This window comes from Amphiprion ocellaris, chromosome 16, assembly GCF_022539595.1.
Source record: "Amphiprion ocellaris isolate individual 3 ecotype Okinawa chromosome 16, ASM2253959v1, whole genome shotgun sequence".
NCBI classification, from domain to species: Eukaryota; Metazoa; Chordata; class Actinopteri; family Pomacentridae; genus Amphiprion; species Amphiprion ocellaris.
In genome coordinates this window covers 13133589-13153536 of record NC_072781.1, presented here as the reverse complement: position 1 = coordinate 13153536, position 19948 = coordinate 13133589, and the positions used below count along the sequence as shown (strand labels likewise).

General features: G+C 38.1%; 1 protein-coding gene across 7 annotated transcripts in view; it reads left to right on the top strand.

Moving 5' to 3' along the window:
* khdrbs2 (KH domain containing, RNA binding, signal transduction associated 2) overlaps positions 1-19642 on the top strand; it is a 67140-nt gene extending 47498 nt beyond the window's left edge. The window contains exons 7-13 of one of the 7 annotated variants that reach the window (XR_008604252.1): positions 8684-8766; positions 9539-9597; positions 11230-11326; positions 13996-14048; positions 15756-15849; positions 16965-17028; positions 19389-19642. Coding sequence is in view for 1 of the 7 variants with exons in the window: in XM_055018250.1 (XP_054874225.1) it covers positions 8684-8766; positions 9539-9597; positions 11230-11324 (237 nt within the window). In the remaining 6 variants the exon portion in view is untranslated. Of the gene's footprint in view, positions 1-8683; positions 8767-9538; positions 9598-11229; positions 12877-13995; positions 14049-15755 lie in introns of those variants that run through there. The other 6 variants (XR_008604254.1, XR_008604253.1, XR_008604250.1 and 3 more) reach the window with 6 other exon arrangements.
* The last annotated feature ends 306 nt before the right edge of the window (positions 19643-19948 follow it).

Below are 19948 nucleotides of genomic sequence, written 5' to 3'. Positions count from 1 at the left end.
TTGTTTCAGCAAAATGTGAATTTGAAATCTTTCATATCACTTAAAGTAGTTTTGGGATCCATATAAAAATGAAAAAGACAAAACACTCAAGGCCTTCGTTAAAAGTGTGCTCGTCGTCAGATTTCAAGAAATTCTCAAGGTCATTTTGAAAAGACGACACAAGGTGAGCTGTAAGTTTCATCCAAATGAAAAAAGGCAACACTTTTACCAGTCTATTTCCTCAGAGCCTTCCTGCTAAGAAAAACCCCCATGTGTGCTGGCAATTGAAGATTGGGCTGTCTGCATGGGGAAATGCACAAGCACAGTCTCATTACCAAACCAAATTGAGTTCTGATGTAGAGCCTGTGTATTTCTGAGCAGTGAAAAAGCCAGGCATTTCTTCTCTTTGTAATTGGAGGTTGGGAAGGAGGATGGGAGCGCAGAGACTAGGGGATTATGGAAAGATGAGTTTGTCCTGAACATTCTCTTCCCTCATATCTCACTTTGCTATTTTTTTTCCTACTACATTACACAATTTTCTTTAGGCGCGTTTCCAGATTGTAGCGAGAGACCTCTTTATACGAAGGTCCAGGTTTGTTTGTTTGTCTTTTTTCATTCACTTAGACTACAAGGTGCTGTATTGCTTGTTGTTATTTCCGTACAAGAGTCCTGCAATGTACAATGTACGGAAACACAATAATAGATGAGCAGCAGAAGATGCGTTTTTGGTTTTTTTTTGTTTTTTGTTGCATCACCCTGTATTTGTCTGTAGGGGAAAAAAAAGAGCATGCATGAGTATTGTGTAAATCCTCCAGAGACTGTTGATTGATGGACTCTGTCAAAGTGTCAGTCTGTCTCATAACCGCGATACGGTGAGAATGTCCATAATTGCACCTAATCGAGGGTGGTATTGATTTAAAACTTCGAAGGGAAGCATGAGGAAGCTGGTGCTTATCATGTATCATTGTTGGCTTTGTGATTTATGAATGGAATGTTTTCACTTTATCTTTCGCCCACAAACCTCACCTTTCTAGATTTTTTACACCAGCACACCATTTTTTTCTTTTCATTTCTCTCAGATTGAAGCTCTTTGTACAATGATTCTAGTTTGCTTTTATTGTCAGCCAATATCAGAGTCTAAAACCAACAGATCCTGCGAACAAGTACTGTCTGTGCAGCTTCATGTCTTATTCTTCCGTGCCATGGAGCTCTACTGCTGCCCAGAAGAACACCTTTACTCTGGTGTTCCTTCACTATGACAAACACTTGTTAAATGGCTTATTTTCAGTCAACCCCGCATTTGCCATCCGGCTGCCATCCTCACTGCAGCACCAACTGTGTATTAATACACTGTCTCTAGCAAAAACACAAGTTTATTCCAGCTTCAGTTCCGCCTCAGTGCCCAAAAAATGAAACTGTATATTTATGACATGTTGTTTGTAAGAGATGCATTAGAATAAACAGACTCGGGGCAACAGAAGAGCCTTCGATGGGTTCTGGAAGTCCTGAAAAGTACAAGACAGACTAGCAAATAGCTGGTTGACAAATTGTTCTTGACAAACAAGCAAAACACTTTACAATTTGCCTCCCAGTCACCTGTTTACATGCAAGGAGGATACTTCAACATGTGGATGGCCCACTCTCTTGAGCCACCTCACTTTCGGAATTCATTAGGCTTTTTTTTCAGAAGCCTAAACTCCATACAGTTAAAAAAATATATGTTTATCAAATAAAATGAAGAATAAAAACGCCACCAATCCGTCAACGGCATGACTAAATCCTTGATGCAGCGACTTTTTTCTTTCAATTTGAAAGGTTTTCATTCTACCTCCTGCTTTTATGCAAAGTCCACACAGCAAATTATTAATATCACTGCAAATCCTCTGCCAGAAACCAATTTGCATAGGATTGCTTATTCATACGCATGTAGGTAGAACGTGGTGCATCTTGTAGTTTGCAGCCTCTGATTGAGTGACAGGCAGCAGTTTTCTCCCCCATTTGAGGTGAAGTTCCCCTAAACATTTGCTGTGTTGCTGCCGCCATGCAGGTCGTCATGTAACAGAGGTTCCACTAGAGACTATAGTGATAAATGGACTCCGTCACGCTGTCAGTGTCGTAAAACTAATACAGTGACAGTAACCATTATTGTTCTACTTAAAGGATGGCAACGACTTACTCGAATGCAGTGGATTATGCAGATCCACCTTGGAGGGAGCTGAGGATGCTTTAGCCTATACAAAGTTAGGTGTTGCAACTATTTATTGAGCTTCAAGTGTTTTTTTACAAGTTGACTTCATCACTCTGGGTCTTAACATGTTGTCATATGAAGCGCTTTTAATCGAGAGAGAGATGATTGTCAGGCTTTCAATGTTGAGAAAATATATTTACATATTGCTGCAGAGCCAGAACATCTGCTCTGTGTCTACTAGATATCACTGTCTCCTACAGTTTAAAAGAACCGATGGGCTTTTAGCCTCATTTCAGACCAATTGATAATTCCTCTAATCTATAAAGGATCATTTGATCACAAGGTCAGTTTACCAAAAAAGAATTAAATATATTATCATCATGCTTTAAGGTCAGTTGTTTATTACATATTTATTATGACCAATTGATTATTTTAAGCATTCAGAGCCCATTATACACACACACTGTAAGCACAAGGCTATTTCCTGGTTTGCCTTTAGGTGAAGATTAAGAAATGTGCTGCATCTTTTTAATAAACATAGTTCGAGACACGAATTAAAAATGTTATTGGCGCGTTAGCTTTTTCAGTTTCTTTGACAGTTGTTAGTCGTAATTATTACATAAAGCCACCCATCTGCATGAAGCTTCTGCAAAGTGAATCTTCCATCCATAGTATGATGAGAAAGTGCTTAAAGTGCAGATCTGTTATCCTGTAAAAGAGGCCTGTTTTCCAGTGATAAGGCATCTTTAATTGTAGCAGCTAATTACTGTCTCCTGTGTGAAAATGTGTAATTGTTTTGCGGTTTTACCAAGCAAAATGTCTTTGCTCTGTTGGTACAGTATGATGTGATCAGATATGTTTTTTGAGTTGATTTTTTTTAGTAGATTCCACATAAAGCACGGTTGCGCTTATTATTGAATATATTGCACTTGCTCCACAGTAGTGTGTTCTCCCCACTGGGCCTTTTTACAGTATGTGATGTGATGTGGCAACACTTCTCTGACTGTTGCACTTGTAAAAGAGAGTCCATGTTTCACCCGGGTGCTTGTGAGTCATTAATATAAAAATTACTTTTGCCGAGATATGTCATTTTAGGTGTAGTGTTACAAATGAAGCAGCTGCCAAGGTGCTAAAATTACCACTAATAACCATTTTTTGTGCCATTTTAAAGAGGCATCGAGGAGCAGTTTTTACTAATCTCTGAGACAGAGCAGCAGTGGGACATTTCACTGTAATCATTATAAGTTACTTCATGAGAAAAGTGCAAAGGAAGAGCAGAGGGAGCTTAAAGATGTGATTGATGGAATTTTATACAGATTGGGACCATGGCCTCCGTTTAATGTTAAAGATCAAATCCCATCTGGATCAAATCTTATCTTCTAGTGTCAGGACTGATGATAGGAGAAAGGAATCTGGGAGTGATGTGGCTCCCTTTCCCTGACAGCGGACCATGAATTGTACAAATTGCTGGTAAAAATTGAAACGCATAGCTCGGTTTTTCAACCTGAGCCCTGCAACCATACTGAGGCTGTGCGGGAAATGCCATAATGTGATTAAACACAGAGCTTTGGGAGGCTTTGAAGGAAAAAAAAACTCTAATCTATCTGCTGTGGAAAAGCAAAAGGACACCCTTTTGAAACTGGGGAGAAAAAAAAAATCTCCCCATATCATCTGTTTCATGGACATAAAAGATGCGTGAGATCCTGTGTATTTCTTGACGGAGAGCAGTTTCTGGGGCCGCAGTTAAAGGCTGGAATGCACATCTGCTGTAATTGCTTTATAACAATAGGTTCAGATGCACTGCTGAGTTCACATTTGTTATATTAATTATGTAAATTCCTCATGCAGAACTCTCCTGTTTATTAAAACAGATGTATGACACACACTTCCCACTTGATTATTTAATAGAAGGAAAACTCAGGTAGAATGCATAATAGCCTCAGCTGTATCAGCAGGGAATGACGCCGCCTGTGAGGGTGGCAGCCGACAGATGCAGCTACATCTAATGCTAGACTCTACAAGCACATAAAGGAATGATATTTGACTTCCGAGAAATACATGTTTGATTTATTTATTTTTCGTCTTCAGCTGTCCTGAAGCCAAAAAACCCCCAATGTTTAATGTCAGTAATCAAGATTTGATCTCCTCGTAATCATTTAATGTGGTAGAATTTTACCTTATATCAGATTTAGGCACATTTTCAGGGACTCGTGTTTTATGTGCAACAACAAAAGGTGAATGCTGATTGAATTTGCGTAGGTAGAAAGCAGTGAAGAGCAGCATCCCTTCACCAAGACAAAAGGCTGCAAATCTCTTTTTCCTCCCCATTCTGCTGCGTGGAGGAGCATTCACAAGCAGCTCCCTATGAAGATCAGTCACTGTCAGGGGACATACAGGTTGTCAATTGATAATGAAGCACAGTGCTGAGGGCCTTTAGGTTCTCACTGTCCTAATTACACCGAGTGAGGACTCTGCACTCTTGTGTTAGCGTTTGATTTATGTCCTCTGCCTTGTTAAGAAGGACCTGTGTTAATTGTTTTTACAGATGAGTGTCAAACTAGAGGAATTGAGCCTCATTAATTAGAGGCCCGACTATTTACACATAGTACCTTGTCGAATCTGAATGCATGTGTTGTGCATGAAGCTACCACGGAGGTCGGCAGAGAGATAAGGCAGAGAGTGATGAACAATTTATTGGGTTTTCTTTGAGCTTTGAGACGCTAAATGATGCTTCTGCCTTTGTCCCTGTTAAATAATATGACAAATAAATGAATTCACAGCTTGTATTTGGAGAGAAATGTTGATTGGAACCATATACCGTTTTATAGTTTTACCCTATAGATAAGTATACTGTAGGTTTTAAATTCCAGTAGTTCTTTATTTTCTGACAGAAATGAATCTACCGACTGTGTTACAGTTGTGCTCCAGCTTTTTTCGAATGGGATTTCTAACAAAATGGTCAATTACTGAGGTATGCAGGTCTCTGACTCTGCCTTTATGGGGAAAGACTCATGCACGAAAAGGAGAAGTATAGGATCCCCTGAACAACTTAATCCCTGACATAATCCCTAACTTTAATTTAGTCAAATTCGTGTTCACACAAATAGAGCCACACAGGAAACCGGAGCTGTTTGAATCAGTGTTACCCAACAGGAGAGGAGGGAGAGCGTATACAAGTGCTTTAAATGTAATTTCTTTTGTGTTGCCGCTACTTGATGCCCTTCACACTGATGGCTCTGCTTTTGTGTCGTAAAGCATTACCACAAGCAGGCACACCTAATGCAAGATGCTATATTGTTACAGGCAGACGTGGAGGAATAATGTGCTGTTGAGACCATGTCTGGCATAAACCAGTTCCACTGAAGCTTTCAACGCGTTTCGTTTGGCTGATTTAAAATGTATTCGATCTCGAGAAGGAACTCAACACTTGTAGGTATCATAGCGGGGCTTGATTCGAAATAGCAGGCTTGGAAAGGATTAGAAGAGATTAGATCATGATGAAAAAGAACCATAAGCACTTTAAACTCTGTTAAATCTCTTTAAATGAGCAAGATCCAGCAATTACAAAAGGAGAGAATAGCTAAGTCTACTGTTGTACGCACAGGTTGGCCTTACTCCAGTTTCTCCAGGTTAGGCTGTTTACGTGAACCTTTGGTCTGCTGAGACTGATTATCTCTGCTGTCATGAATAAACCATTTAACACGATATTAGTGCTTTCTTCAAACAGATCGGATCACTCGAAGGTGTATGTTTCGTTTTCAGAAGCAAGAGGGAACAGAATGCTATTTTCTGCTTTTTTTTTTAACATATATCAACCTAACAAATGAGCTATGATATGAATAACTAACAAAATAAATAAATGATACAATTGATTCACCCTTCATAAATCACAGCCAGCTTGAAAATGGACACGCATTGCCTCATGTTCTACTGACTGCACTCTTAAAATGAACACTGATCAATGCAAATCTCTCACAGATGCAGATTTACATTATTTCCCTGAAGGAAGCAGCATTAGAAACTAAGGCTATCGGGAATTTTTTCTTATTTTTTACTGCACAATCATTGTGGCTAAAAGAATTCACAATAACAAATGCAGAAGGGTGACATCTGCAGCAGCTGTTTTTAGAATTATACAAAGTGGAGGTGTGTTTTGCAACACAGGGACACTAACCACTTTGTATTTTTTTAAAAGTTTCTATTTAGACATGTATACAGCTGACAAAATAAAGGATATAGGTGCTTCTCTCATTTTCACAGTTGAGGATGAGTGAAGGGTGAGGGTAAAGGGTGAGTTTTCTGGAGAAGGGTGAGTGTGCGTAGCGGCCCAATGTCGCTGTGTGAGCACCTGGCAGCACCGTCTGTGTTCACTGGAGTGATTAGTTTTCTAAACAAGAAACTATTTGGAAATGAGCGAAAACACTATCAGGAGAAATATTTACACTGTTTGTTGAAAATGTGCACTCATTTCTCCAATTCTATGTAGAAATGAAATGCAGTTTAATGATTTTTTCATCAGTTAGGGCGGTTAAGATGAAAAGTAATGAGTGTGTTCAGGGTTATTATCTTCACCAGACTTTGCAGAATCTGCCATCTGATGCATCCTGGCATTGTTCTCGGCATTTCAGTCGCTAATTCTCAAATTCCACGACCAGAGTGAGCATCACACACCTCGACCTTCTCCCCCACGCTCTGAGGGTTTGGGAATGCAGTGATGAGCCAGCAGCAGACGCTCAATAGTCCCATAATAGTTTAATAATGAATCACAGATGTAAATGGTAAAGATCTAAGTCGGCCCGTGTCTTTTATAATAGATAGCTGCTTATCGAGTGCTGTGTGTCTTACTAGCGCAAGTGGATATATGACTATTCATTTGCTTTAAAGTGAAATGAAACCTCTGAGAGGAATTACTACAAAATGTGGATTTAGTTGGCTATTTTCCCATTTGTGTCCTCAGTTTCTCCTAAATGTCTGTCCACATTAAAGGAAGTTTCCGTATTTTCTTCAATCAAGTTGTTCTTTTTTTTGTAAATGAGGCCCTCAATACTTTAAAATAAATGATGTTCCATCTTTAAGGCAACATTGCCTTATCTTTGATTGATGTTCACTTCTAGAATATAGCAGTAAATCAAATTTGACAGAATAAATAAAAGTTTTTTACCCCTAAAAAGCTTACAGAGGAGGGTTAATGTCATTATACATGACAGGGACCCAAAAGCCAGGAGGAAAAAAAATGTCCACCAAGCACTTATTTTTACCCATAATTGAAGGCAACTCTGACAAGAAGATCAACTTTTTGATCAACTCTCCTTGTCTCGGATTTGGCTTTTGGCAGCTGGACAGTTAAAGAAAGCTGTTGTGTTTGAAGAGATTTTAGAAGCAAATCAATGGAAACTGCACAAGTGAGATGGACAAAAATAGCATTTTGAAAAGTAACGTCCTCCCTCTTCCTGCTGGAAATTACACCCAGGAGTCAGCAAGCAATAAAAAGATGAAAAGATGCAGCAACCTTCAGTGTCTAATACGTGGGAAAGAAACTGATGATCCTGGTAATATGCAAACACTGGATGATTTATGTAAATGATAAAACACCAAAGTAAAAGGAGTGGGATGCTCACATGCCACAGTAACCAATTTAATATTACAGGATTTGATAATAAACGCTTCTTAACCAGCCACTATTGAGGTGGATAATAATGTTTACTTGAATTGATCTAAAACCAGGTTACTTGCATAAGTAGGAGGAGAAAAGTGTCCTTCGCAGATGTAAACAGTCACTAACTGGATTAACAGACTGTCCAGGGACCAAGGCAGAGATTTGTTACAGGAATAGCTCCTTCACTGCAGACTTTAGCAAGAAAAAAAAACTACATTTTGAGTGCTTATTGTCATTACATAACGATTTATAAATACAGAAATGTAAAATGCAATCCTGCTGCTGTCAGTCTAACGCAATAGATGCCTTTCACAGCTTTGTGCAGAAAGAGGACAACAGTTTTAAACAGTCATTTCTGTGTTTACGAGAGACACACAAAGAGCAATAACTTGGTTTTTCACCTGCTTTACAGCTGTGAAGAATGGAGTCTTTGATTTTGATTTTTTTATGTGGTTACCAATACTTACAGGTGGCTGTCAAAGTGTCTATAAAACTGGACAAAATCTTTACTGTGTGTCTTTTAGCCATTTTTATTGTTATCGAACATGACTGGGGCTACTGGCTGGCTTTTTTTTTTCCTGAGTGGCTGCTTGTCAATAGCTGAGATCCATATTGCAGTTTGAGACTCAGAAGGTGTCCATTAGGCTCCACTAGTGAGACATGTTCCCCTGCAGGACTGAATCGATATTCTCTGTTGGGCATTCATTTTTCCTGTTTCCTCTCCTATTACAGACTCAAAGTAATAACTTTGCGCATGGAACTAAGTATTGATTGTTTTTATATTCATCTCTAACCAGTTAGACAGGATAGAGACGAGGAGACGTGTCGGCTTTATTGTTGACTGCCGTGTTCTCTCGCAGGGCTACGATGACGGCTACGATGGAGAATACGACGACGAGAGTTACCAAACCTATGAGGATAACTACAACAATCAGTCAAAGAGGTAGCCTTCACATACACACACATGCTGAGTAAACAAAAGAAATCTGTCTACTGTTACTGAGCATCCAGCCTGTGGAAGGTCCACTGTGACAAGATGTCTTTTTGTATGTTTCGGCAAGAAATCCCACAAAAAGCTCAAAGACAACCATGAATTGATCGTACCACAAGCTGTCTCTGTATCCAAACCCTGATATAATTGTCCCAGGGACCTGTGCTGTCTGTTAAAAACACATCAGTGAGCAACATGGGCAACATGGGAACTGTAGTTAATCCTACGCACACCATGTTCCTGCTTTCAATACTCAGTAGAGCAACTGTGTTAATCCACAACTGAAAATAGTCAATGCATTATTTATGCCTCTTTGAGTAAAACTAGCTAAAAACTACAGTGCATACAGGTGTTAGAGAAATTAGCATCTCTAAAAATGTAAAAAAGTTAAAATATATACATATGTAATTAACTGTTATATTATATTATATTATATTATATTATATTATATTATATTATATTATATTATATTATATTATATTATATTATATTATATTATATTATATTATATGTGACGAATAGGAACCATTATGCTTGGGACAAGTACAGACAATGTAGTGCAGTAAATAACATATTGCTGGATTTAGTTTTTTATCATTTTTGTTGATAATAAGAAAAATATAATTACTCCTTTTTTCTCTTTTAGTTATTATTTCTTTACAAATACAAAAGCACAGCTTGTTCTCCTTTATTTTGACTAACATTTCCACTCTGTGCCGTTTAGCATTTCAGGATATTATGAATATGGACACGGAGCCAGTGATGAATCCTACAACAATTATGGTAAGTGCAACAGCAATTGTTTACAAATAACTTTGTTTTTGCCAGCTGCACAGTGAACAAAACATGAGTCGCCGCTTTTTATTTTTTCGTGTCATCCCTTATCTCTACTGGCAGTCACCATAAATTGTTTAATCTAACAACAGTACAGCATAACAACACTGTTAGAGCCGAAATAAATGAGCTGATTACTTGATTGGGCGATTTGCAAAAATGATTTGGCAACTCAGTTGGGAATTAATTCCTTAAGTCCTTCTTGAAGCAAAAAATCCTTACAATGCAGCACATTCTCTGGATTATTATCATGATGACTATCGGAGTTTTAGAATGTTCAGACAGAACAAGCAACTTGAAGATCTTGTCTACGGCTTTCTTTATATAAATAAATTGATTGAAAGATTCATTGAAAAACGAAGATAGTGGTCAGCTGGAGCCCTACACATCCTTTCGGAAAGTCCAGCGTGCAGTTTTGTGATGCCTATGGTATCTGTCAGCAGTATCTGCAGTCCAATTTGAGATATTTCCGTGCTAAACCTCACTTTCACCCTGTAATGTTTGACAAAACAAACAAAAATAGTAATTTACCTATCATTAAAGATAATTACCCACATTCAAGGTCACAGCGCAGGATTTTAAAACCATACTCCTTAACAAACATGCTTGAACATTATTTCAATTATTTCGCACAAGAAAAATGGTGTTGTTTTGACTACACAATCCCGGTTGCTGCTCCACTGTTATTAAAAAGGTGTTTCACAGCCGAGAAGCAAAGAAAAAAGCGCTGTGGTTCCAGTCCGCTTCTAATCATCCTCACCCAGGGAGCCACTCTTGCATGCATCACCTTCTACCTTCCCCGGCTACAAGCTGCATTTGACTAAAACGGTAAATGTGCCAATGGAAGCACATGGACCTAACCGGTGCCTCTTGTAAAAAGTGGGGCCTTTCTGGGTTTGTGCCCTCATATGCTTGTTCCAGCAGGCTGTTATCGGCTAACTAACCTCTGCTGTGCTCACAACTGTGTCCACAAAATCCTGTATCTCCAAACCACCAACTGCTCAGAAGTTTTTCTTTTAGATGTTTTTTTAACGGGCTTCAAAATAAACAAGTCTCCAGACTTCCTCAAACCACGAAGTAATACATGCAAGGCTTCAACATGTAAAGCTGCGGTTTTCGCCAACAAAAAGTGAAAATCACCAGAAGTGGAGTTACTAGGTTGTGACACGACAGCGGCGATAAGCTGGTTGCCACAGCAGGTTTGCAGGCTCATTCATTTTCAGCACAATGAATTGTGCACTGGGGTGTTGAGGTCGGACCAAACCAAAACCAAGGGGGCAATGATTTGATTTTCTGCTTCATAAACACTTTCTTATTTGGAAGCGGTGCAATGTGCCGTGCAGCAGAGGTGGCCATCTTTATGTAATTTGGCTCTAAGGAAGGAGCTGCTGACAGTCAAATCTCAGCATTGGTCCAACAGAGGGCAAAGAACTGATGAAATTAATTTTCTGTGAAGAGAAGCCCCTGCAGTACCTGGGATATAATTTACCTGCTTAAATTCTCTTGTCTTTGGTGAACAGGATTGTGGGAGGACAGCATGCAGCAGCTTCCTATACAATGTGTGTTTAACTGTGTTTGCAGAGGAGGAGTGGGCGACCACCCGGCCCAGTCTCAAAGCCCCCGTTCTACGGCTGACAAGAGGGGGCTACAGGAAACATCCGTACGGCAGATACTGAAGGTGCTCAAGATATGTGACCTCCAATTCCCAACTATTTATAATTTTTCTTTTAAATTCCTCATAAAATGTTGTAACATTCACTTTTCTGCCCTTCAGAAATTGAAAAAAAATAACCTCATAAAGCACATAAATACACAAAACCTAACATTTTCCAGCATTCTGATGTTTTCATTTATACAGGATTGAGCTTTTTTTTTTTTTCTTTTAAACATGCAGAGAGGGAATTAAAAGAGACACTAAACACACTCGGTCATATACAGAAAGGCTGTTCTTAAAAATGGCTCTTTAAATGCCTTTCATGCCACCTTTATCCCCCCTAAAACAGTTTAGATTTTTGACATTAAGCTTCTGATTTATTCTGTAGATTACAGACAAATTGGTTTCCATTTATTGTCTTTAACGCAGGTAATATCAAGGTTTACTCATCTCCCTGCTCAATGTATCAGATTAGGCAATCACACAGTCATAATTTCACAATTTGCATGAAAAGCAGAGGTCACTTCAGTGGCAGCATCAGTGATTTATTTGACGTTTTGGGTCATCATCAAGTTGTGAGAGAGAGAAAACAAAAAATTTCAGACACATTTGCCTGGTTGTCAGGATATTGTGAAACCCCCATGATGCTATATCAGTTGTGGTCCCCCATAACACACTGCTAGACATATAAAACCAGCATATTTTTCACACATTTTACTTGTCCCTGTTCCATAAATACCCTAAAGTACCCCCCGGAATGGGTGCTAAAATAGTTTCTCTATGACTCTATCCTTTTTGCAAGTTTTTGTAAGTAGTTATTCAAAATCTACTAACAGCTGTTTCTTCCTATGTGTGAACCAAAATGACTTTCTGGGCAGGATGAGTCTTTAACCAGCCAAATGTGATGCTCACTTCCAATTTAAAATATCTTTTTTTCAATCTTCCCCACAGTTTGGTGAAGCTGTAGGCGCCGTCTGATTTAAGTAGATCTAATACTAAAACTTTGTAAAAAAAAAAAGCCCTTTGTGAAATTCAGACTGACTTCTTCAAGGCATTTCCCCCCATAAATGTATTCATTATTTGGCTCAGTAAAAATAAATCAAGAGGCAGTTTTGTAGTTAATTTGTCTTTTAATGACTAGTAAGAAACGTTGCTTCCTCTTTGATTTTAGCTGTGGCTTGATTTCTAAAAGTTCTAATTACCTGCCCTGAACACAAATAACATGATAAACTCCAGCAACAAATGGAAACCAAACCTCTGAATTAAAGGTAGAGTTTCTAAATGGCCTAAACATTGCTTATAAAAATGTCTAATGTTAAGAAATCTAAAGTTTCCCCATAACTGATTGCTACAGGAAATGAGTTGATACTACAAAGTAAAACTAGTTTAGGTTACATTGTGATTTTAATTGATACAAAATGATGTGAGATCGTGATCATGCAAAACACTTTTTTTTTCTGTTTGGGTTGAAAGCGGTCAGCTATGTACAGTGTGTAATTTCTAATGCGTGCTTTGTTCTGTGTGTAATCTGTATTTGTACATAAAGCATTTAATAAAAACAACATAAACCTCAACACATTGTGTAAGACTCTCTAAACAGCACGGTACGGAGCTTTAACTTGGTATTTCTCTGCAGTTTGTTAACGCTATTGAGTTTCTTGTTTCTAAAATCAAACATCTGCTTTCAGGTAACTCATTTCATAAAGAAAGCCCACCAGCCTGTCCCAAATGAATCACTGGTTAAATAATTTATACTTCTGCTCAGTCATCCTTGAATATTTGATCACTTTCTTCTTATTTAGAAACTAATAAATTTCTTTTCTTAATCCATTCCCTGAAGTTTTACATCATTAAACAGACACTGATTGACTCTGAGAATGATATGGAGTTTAAAGAGGTAAGAAATCCTCATATATTATCATAATAATGAATTTTAAAAAGCTCAGGATTTGAAGCTGAATCGTGAAGAGCCTAATGGGCCACACATGATGTGGTATTCAGCATCTGATAGATAGTGTGTTACTGCTGAGTGGAAAAACAACAGTTGTTTTCTGCAACTCATCGATGTCTCTGCTAACCTCTTTCTGCATTTCTGTCATTTAACCTGAGCGAACTGTCCGTGCACTGTAATTTCCCGTGCTTTAAACATCAAAGCTGACGTCCATTTAGCGATCTGAATTCTCTTCTGTGATTAGTACACCTGAAGCCTGACTCTCATTAAGCGTGTAGATCACGGGACTGAAAGGAAGACTAAACACTAAGCAGGTAACCCTAATAATAATCCTAATTTAATCATCAAATGCTAACTTCCACTTAAAAAAAAGTAAACCTGCCCATTTTAACCCCAAATAAATGCACTGCTGAGTTAAAAAGAAAATCCCTTTCCCATCTCTAACTAGATCCACAAGGAATTCAGATAAACTGTGATAAAAGGAAGAATAAATTTTAATAAAAGACACTAAAATAATGTTCGGCAAACTAAACATCACATCAGTGATATAAATAAATTTATCATAAAATGTCATTTTTATAACACCTTGAATAGGTTTACTTTTTTCACAGTGATGGAATGTAATGTCTGTTGTGTGCTGTGTTCTGCCTGTTTATTAAATTGCATGCAGCCTATTGGTGTTTTTTGAAGATACACAGTGTTGCTACATGCTTTACAACATATTTTTGTTTTTTTCCTGTAGATAAAGAAACACACTGCAGTGTGTTTTGGTCAAAGCAGAGAGGAATCCACCAGGTGAGTAAATGCTGTGTTTGCAAATCACAGCACAAGTCAGGTTTGTTGAACTCACCAGTGGTCAGCAGCGACTCACATTTACTTTTATCACATAAAGGAGACATAATTAACAGACGATCAGCAGGTTTAGCTCGTTTGGCTTCACTGAATTCTTTTTACCAGCTAACAAAGACTTCAAATGAGTCACAGTTGACAGTTTAACGGGCTAAAAACTCCCCTGTGTTGATGGTTATTTGCTTGTTTTAATGTTAAATCATAGTTTACAAACTATTATAAACTATATTTCATGATTAAGAGCGAGGTTTTCTTATTTTCTCTGTGTCACACTTTTCTTACAGGATTTAAATATAATTTCCATCTCAATGCACATTCTCATAAATCCACCATTAAGTCTCATTTAAGTCAACTGCGAGTGTTACTGTTTTTATGACTCTGACAGCTCATTAAAAACACAGTGAAGCATAGGCGTGTAATTAAAACAATGGAAACAAAAGAGGTAAGAAGAAGCAAAATCTTCCTAGAACTGCAGTGCCATTAGAAATAATTAATCATCTGATTAGAAAAACAGCGGAGTAGTGACTATATAAGGTTGGCTCTGAGAGAAGTGTGTGTTTGCACTGCGGCTGGCAAAGTTTTAAGATTAATTATACATGTGGGAAAGTGTGAGGGGAGAAGTTTCGCAGTTGCAAAAACCAAAGAACTCTGACCATTAAGTAGACAAAGCTATTAATTAAAGTATGTTACCTGTTATTGCCCTGCTTATCTTCTTCAATCCTGCTTGCTTTTGTTTCATTCGGACCTCTGCTGCTCAGTAATAATCTTACTGTATCACAGTGTGCGCATTTTTCACTCCATTTGTTGTTGTGTAGCGGTGCAAACACAGTTACACATAATCCCTGTTGCCAGATACTTGCTGTTCTATTCATAATTCATCTTCTGTTTCTAATATTTTTTTTTCCAAAGGTGGACTTCCTTTCTGAAAATGCGTATAAGGATAGCACCTTAATTGCACACTAGTGCTGATAATGCATAACAAGATTTATGAGCGAAGCTATCCCAGTTCGAGATGCAGCAACAATAGTTGTTTATGTTGGTGCAAAACTGTTACAAAAGAGGTTTCACCGGTGAGGCTGCAGTAAGTTGTGACTGCCCATTTGCATAGTGATATCAGATTAGAAGGAATCCCTGCACACCTGAACATTTGGCATATGGTGGAAGAAACAACAACTCCCACACACTGTCTGTTTACTGCTGTAACATATATTAATTAGAAACAAAGGCTTTCATCAGGAATCACAAGAGTTCCACATCCTAAATCCCATGATATTATCATCAACATCACAGCAACACCCTTAATGCATCATCCAAGGTTTAAAAATAGAAAAAGTTGGAAACAGACAATAGATATATAATGGTAGTGCCAGTTTGTTATGCGTCATGTAAGATTAAAGAATAAACACTGCTTTTAACAGGTTTACATGCATCTTCACCTGTTTTTTTTTTTTTTGTATAAAGATTGGCCTGAATGTCACAATAGTGTAGTTCTAAAAAAAATGATGAAATTCAGCTGTAAAAACAAATTGCAACACAGTCTTATGAGGATTTTTCTCACTCAGCAGCGCTGGACCACGACTCCTATCATAGTCCCATCATTTTTTCTTTTTTTTTTTTTGCAAAACTCTATTGTCTATTTGTGCTTCTTTCCAGAGCAGAAGGCACAGAAATCAGCTCCTACAGGACTGAAGATTGTACTCAGCCATCAGGCATGCTCAGGTGCCTCATCGGTCAGGCAAGAAACCTGGTACGTATTCAACTTTGTTCTCAACAAAGCACCTAACAAAGGAGTTATAGACAGTTTTCCTCAGTACGGTCTTGGAAAAGATTAGTTGTTGAGCTTCTATGAAGAATTATTGTGTCAGCCTAATGCAAAATTAACAAGACGTCTTCGTTTTGCACTTTGTTAATCGATCATGTTGTCACACGCGATGTTTTTCAAGGTTATTTTCCTAGAATAACATCATTGTAAATCACCAGTGAGGAACAAAAATGTATTAGGCAAATCTGCAAGAGACAGCATTTTCAGGGAACACGGCAATAAAGCAGTTTAGACGACACAAGTTGGAGCGATTTCCGTCATTCATGGACGACTGTTCATCAAATCCAACTTCAGTTTCTCTGTAACTGCAGAGATCACCAAACTGCCAAGAAGAAAATGATTATTAAGTAGCTGTAAGTGAATATTAAACTGGTCACAAGAATTGCTTCTTATTTCCAACTCCTTTCTGTTCAGAGTGGCTTGTTTTTTCAAACTAACTGTTTATTTGCACCTATGAGTTGGAAGGGATCAGTGTTGCTGGAAGCTCTGTGTCTGCCAGTGATGGTCCTGCAGACTTTGCCAGAAGCTCTCTCGGATCCATTTTCATAACAAGCATGCCGCCAGCTAGAAACCAGCCAAGAGCCGAAATCCCACAGCCTGCTATGGATGTGGATGCGTTTCTTAAAGAGAATGCCGCTCATGAAACTGCTCTCACACTCAGATTACAGAAGAGATTAAAAATAAATAAAGGCTCATTACTCATTGTACATGTTTTCATTGTGCCCAGGTCTAAAGTGCTTAAAGACTTTGCAGCTGTCTTCGCATCTCTTTTCACATTAGTCCACACATGGATCTATAGTGATACGTGTCCAATAAGCAGGACTGAGCTGTGGCTTCAGGTGCAATAAAAACTGGCAGCTGTTTACTTTGTTGGTTTGCAAAGTTTATCACCTTTGGCAACATTGTTTATGCAGCCACAACACTCTTAATAGAATCCACATCAGTCTGTTTAGACTCTGCCTATGCATCTGTTCCTGCAAAAAAGAAAAAAAAGGTAAAGATAAATTCTGCTTGTGCTAACTTGTGTTTATTGTGCACAGAGATAAAATTGGACTTGGAGAGAAAAGATAAGGAAAAATGAAACATGATGGCAAAAACCTAAAGGTAAGGAGGTCGTGGTATCTGTGATCAGCTACTTTTCTCTATTAGAATTTGTGAATTTATAGTTGATTTGACTTGCATTTAAAAGAAAATTCTGGTTCAGAACTTTGCTGGAAGCATTTTTACCAACCTGGAAAAAGATCTTTTTTTAACAAAAAATAACATTCCTGTGCTTCATTTTAGACCATTTCACAAATTCTGCTGTCTACAAAACTATTTCACACAAGTTGAATGTGAAAAACAATTGAGGTTATAGCTGTTTATAGTAGTAGTATCGACTCTTAATCCATTAGTTTTGACACTAGGGTTCATATTAAACTGTCTAACAGATTTAAAGACTTCTAGATCGTTCCAGCCGACATTTCCTTCAACATTTCAGCAACAACAGTGATGAGAATAGTGTTATTAACTTTTGGTAACAACTCTAAAAACTAAACTCTAAGAAATACTTTCACCTTTTGACAAATGCTGTTTTATGTTTTCTTACCAAGAGTTAGACAAGGCAGTCAGTTCCAATCTATATATATATATGTAGCCACAGCCAGAAGCAAAAGGAAAAAGGCAGAAAACAGCTCTGTCCAAAAAGAAAAAACCCATCCAGCCAAGAAACAGTCCAACGCAAAACCCTCATCAAACCATTCAGGGATTGCAGGGATGATTATGTACAGCAATAAGCATGATCAGTCCACATACAGTGAAGAAAATGAATCTGTGTAACCTGTTTTGACAGAAATCTGCATTTTCCTGTTTTTTCTGATGATTTGATAAGAAAAAAAAGTCAATTATGTTTGAATGAATAAAACCAAAATGAACAAAACACAATTTTATCCTCCATTATCATCATTTTGATGTTGGTGATTTTCTTTTGGCCCTGGTAAAACTCTCTGGGGGTGTCGGCAATTAGTCTGTGCGAGAAAAACCTTGTCGTTTTTTTTGTTTGTTTCTGTAGTTTTGGTACAAATTAAATTATAATGAAATGGAATTTTAGATTTGCTTGTAGGTAGATTTTGCAACCTTTGAACAGAGCCAGTTCAGCTGTTTCAACCTGCCTCTCATCTTTATTCTAAGCTCAGCTACTTGCAGCTGATGGCTTCATATTTCTGTGATAGAGTAGCTATGAAAATAGTCTTTATCTTTTCATATAACTGTAAAGCAAGAAAACAAATGCGTTTCTTCTCCAAACACTAACCTATTCCTTGTCAAAGTGAATCTGGTTATGGAAATTTTGTCACTGACTAAGTAACCAGACAGGGAAATAAATATAAATATGTATGATTGAAAATAGACCTTGCACATCTTGAGTTGATACCAACACATTCTGCAGTCATGTAATGATACCATCTGCTTATGGGCTCTGACTGGCTACGAGGAAGAGTGAGAGAGAGACATCCTCGGATATGCAACACGCTGTACCCGCTGATTCTGTCAGCCTCTGAGTGAACAAACAAACGGTAGCTGCACACTCCTCCCTGCCAACTCTCACGCTCACTTTCGTATTTTCTCAAATAATTGCACCTATTTGTTTTTAACAAGACAATGAGAGCTCATTTGAAAAGGTCTAGGTGAGAGTGAGGACGTCTCGCTGCTTTCATATCCATCTCAAGGACGAGCTGATTGTCTCTGGCTAAAAGCTGCATCTCCATACAAAACGTCACCCAGGATGTCAGACGCGTGCTGACAGATTATAACTGGGGGATTCATAAAGAGACAGTCAGTGGATCGAGGGGAATTACTGCACTGCATTTGATGCACACCCAGCCAAAATGTCAGACTCGGGGCTCACAGGCCTCCTGCATATACAAACAGCTACACACAAAGGACACCAGTGTCATTTGCCATACAAATCAGAATCAATTCAGACAGACTACTACATGCTTGTCACATGAATAGTTCTACATACCGTTAGATTGTCTGAGAGGAATTGTTTGACATTTAAGGAAATATACTCATTTGCTGTCTTTCCAAGAGTCAGATGTGAAGATTGATGGCGCCCTCATGTAAGACTGTTGGATGTGAAGCAGGCAGGTGCTTTATTATAACATGCATAACAGAAAAAAAGACAGATTTTTACCTTTTTATATACAGTTAAAACAAACAGGAAATAATATGTTAATTAGGGAGCTTTAGAGGTTCTGGAAGGCAGATTTTTTTATACGTGGAGAGGGCTAAGCTAACTGATTAGTTTTACTCTCAGCTTTAGAATGGTACCAGTCTTCTCATTAAATTCTCAGCAAAAAAAAAATCAAGCACTTTCCAAAATGTCAAATTAGCCTTCTAAGTATTTGAGTTCAATTGATTGCAATTATTTTTCACTTTTTCTGTTTTTCAGTTCATAATATATGTTTATCTCTGTTTTCTTACAGGTTGCCATGAAGACAAGAAGTTACCTCCTTGGTACATAATAAAACCTTTAACATGTGCTGAAGCATCTGAGTGTTATATTCTTTCAGCCTGTTAAAATGTCCTCAGGTTAGCAAGTTTTCATGTCAACCAAAATCTGCACAAGGGGATAGTTTTTCAGTTAAATATACACTGAATTCACTTCTTATATTATGAATGTATTTAAAGCATCATTTCTCCTCTGTTCAGTTTTATTAAAGTGGTATTTTGTATTGTGGTCAATGTTATGGCCTCAAATTGTTAAAAAAGTGGTGTTTTTTTGCTTCTTTTTTTAAAATCTCAACACGACTGCACCTTATTTTAGCCATGTTTAGAGGCGTTGTCATCTGGCGGCTGCTGTCATTACCAACCCGAGTGCACCCTGTGTCTGTTCCCAGCTCGCTAATAAATGGTTCACTTAGTGCTGCCAACATGAACATGTTAGTTCATTAAGCAAGTCGAGCCCACTGCTGGCGTTCTGGCCAAATGTCACAGCTACTTTACAAGCCCAACCCGTCGCTGCTGCTGGAATATATACTTCAGC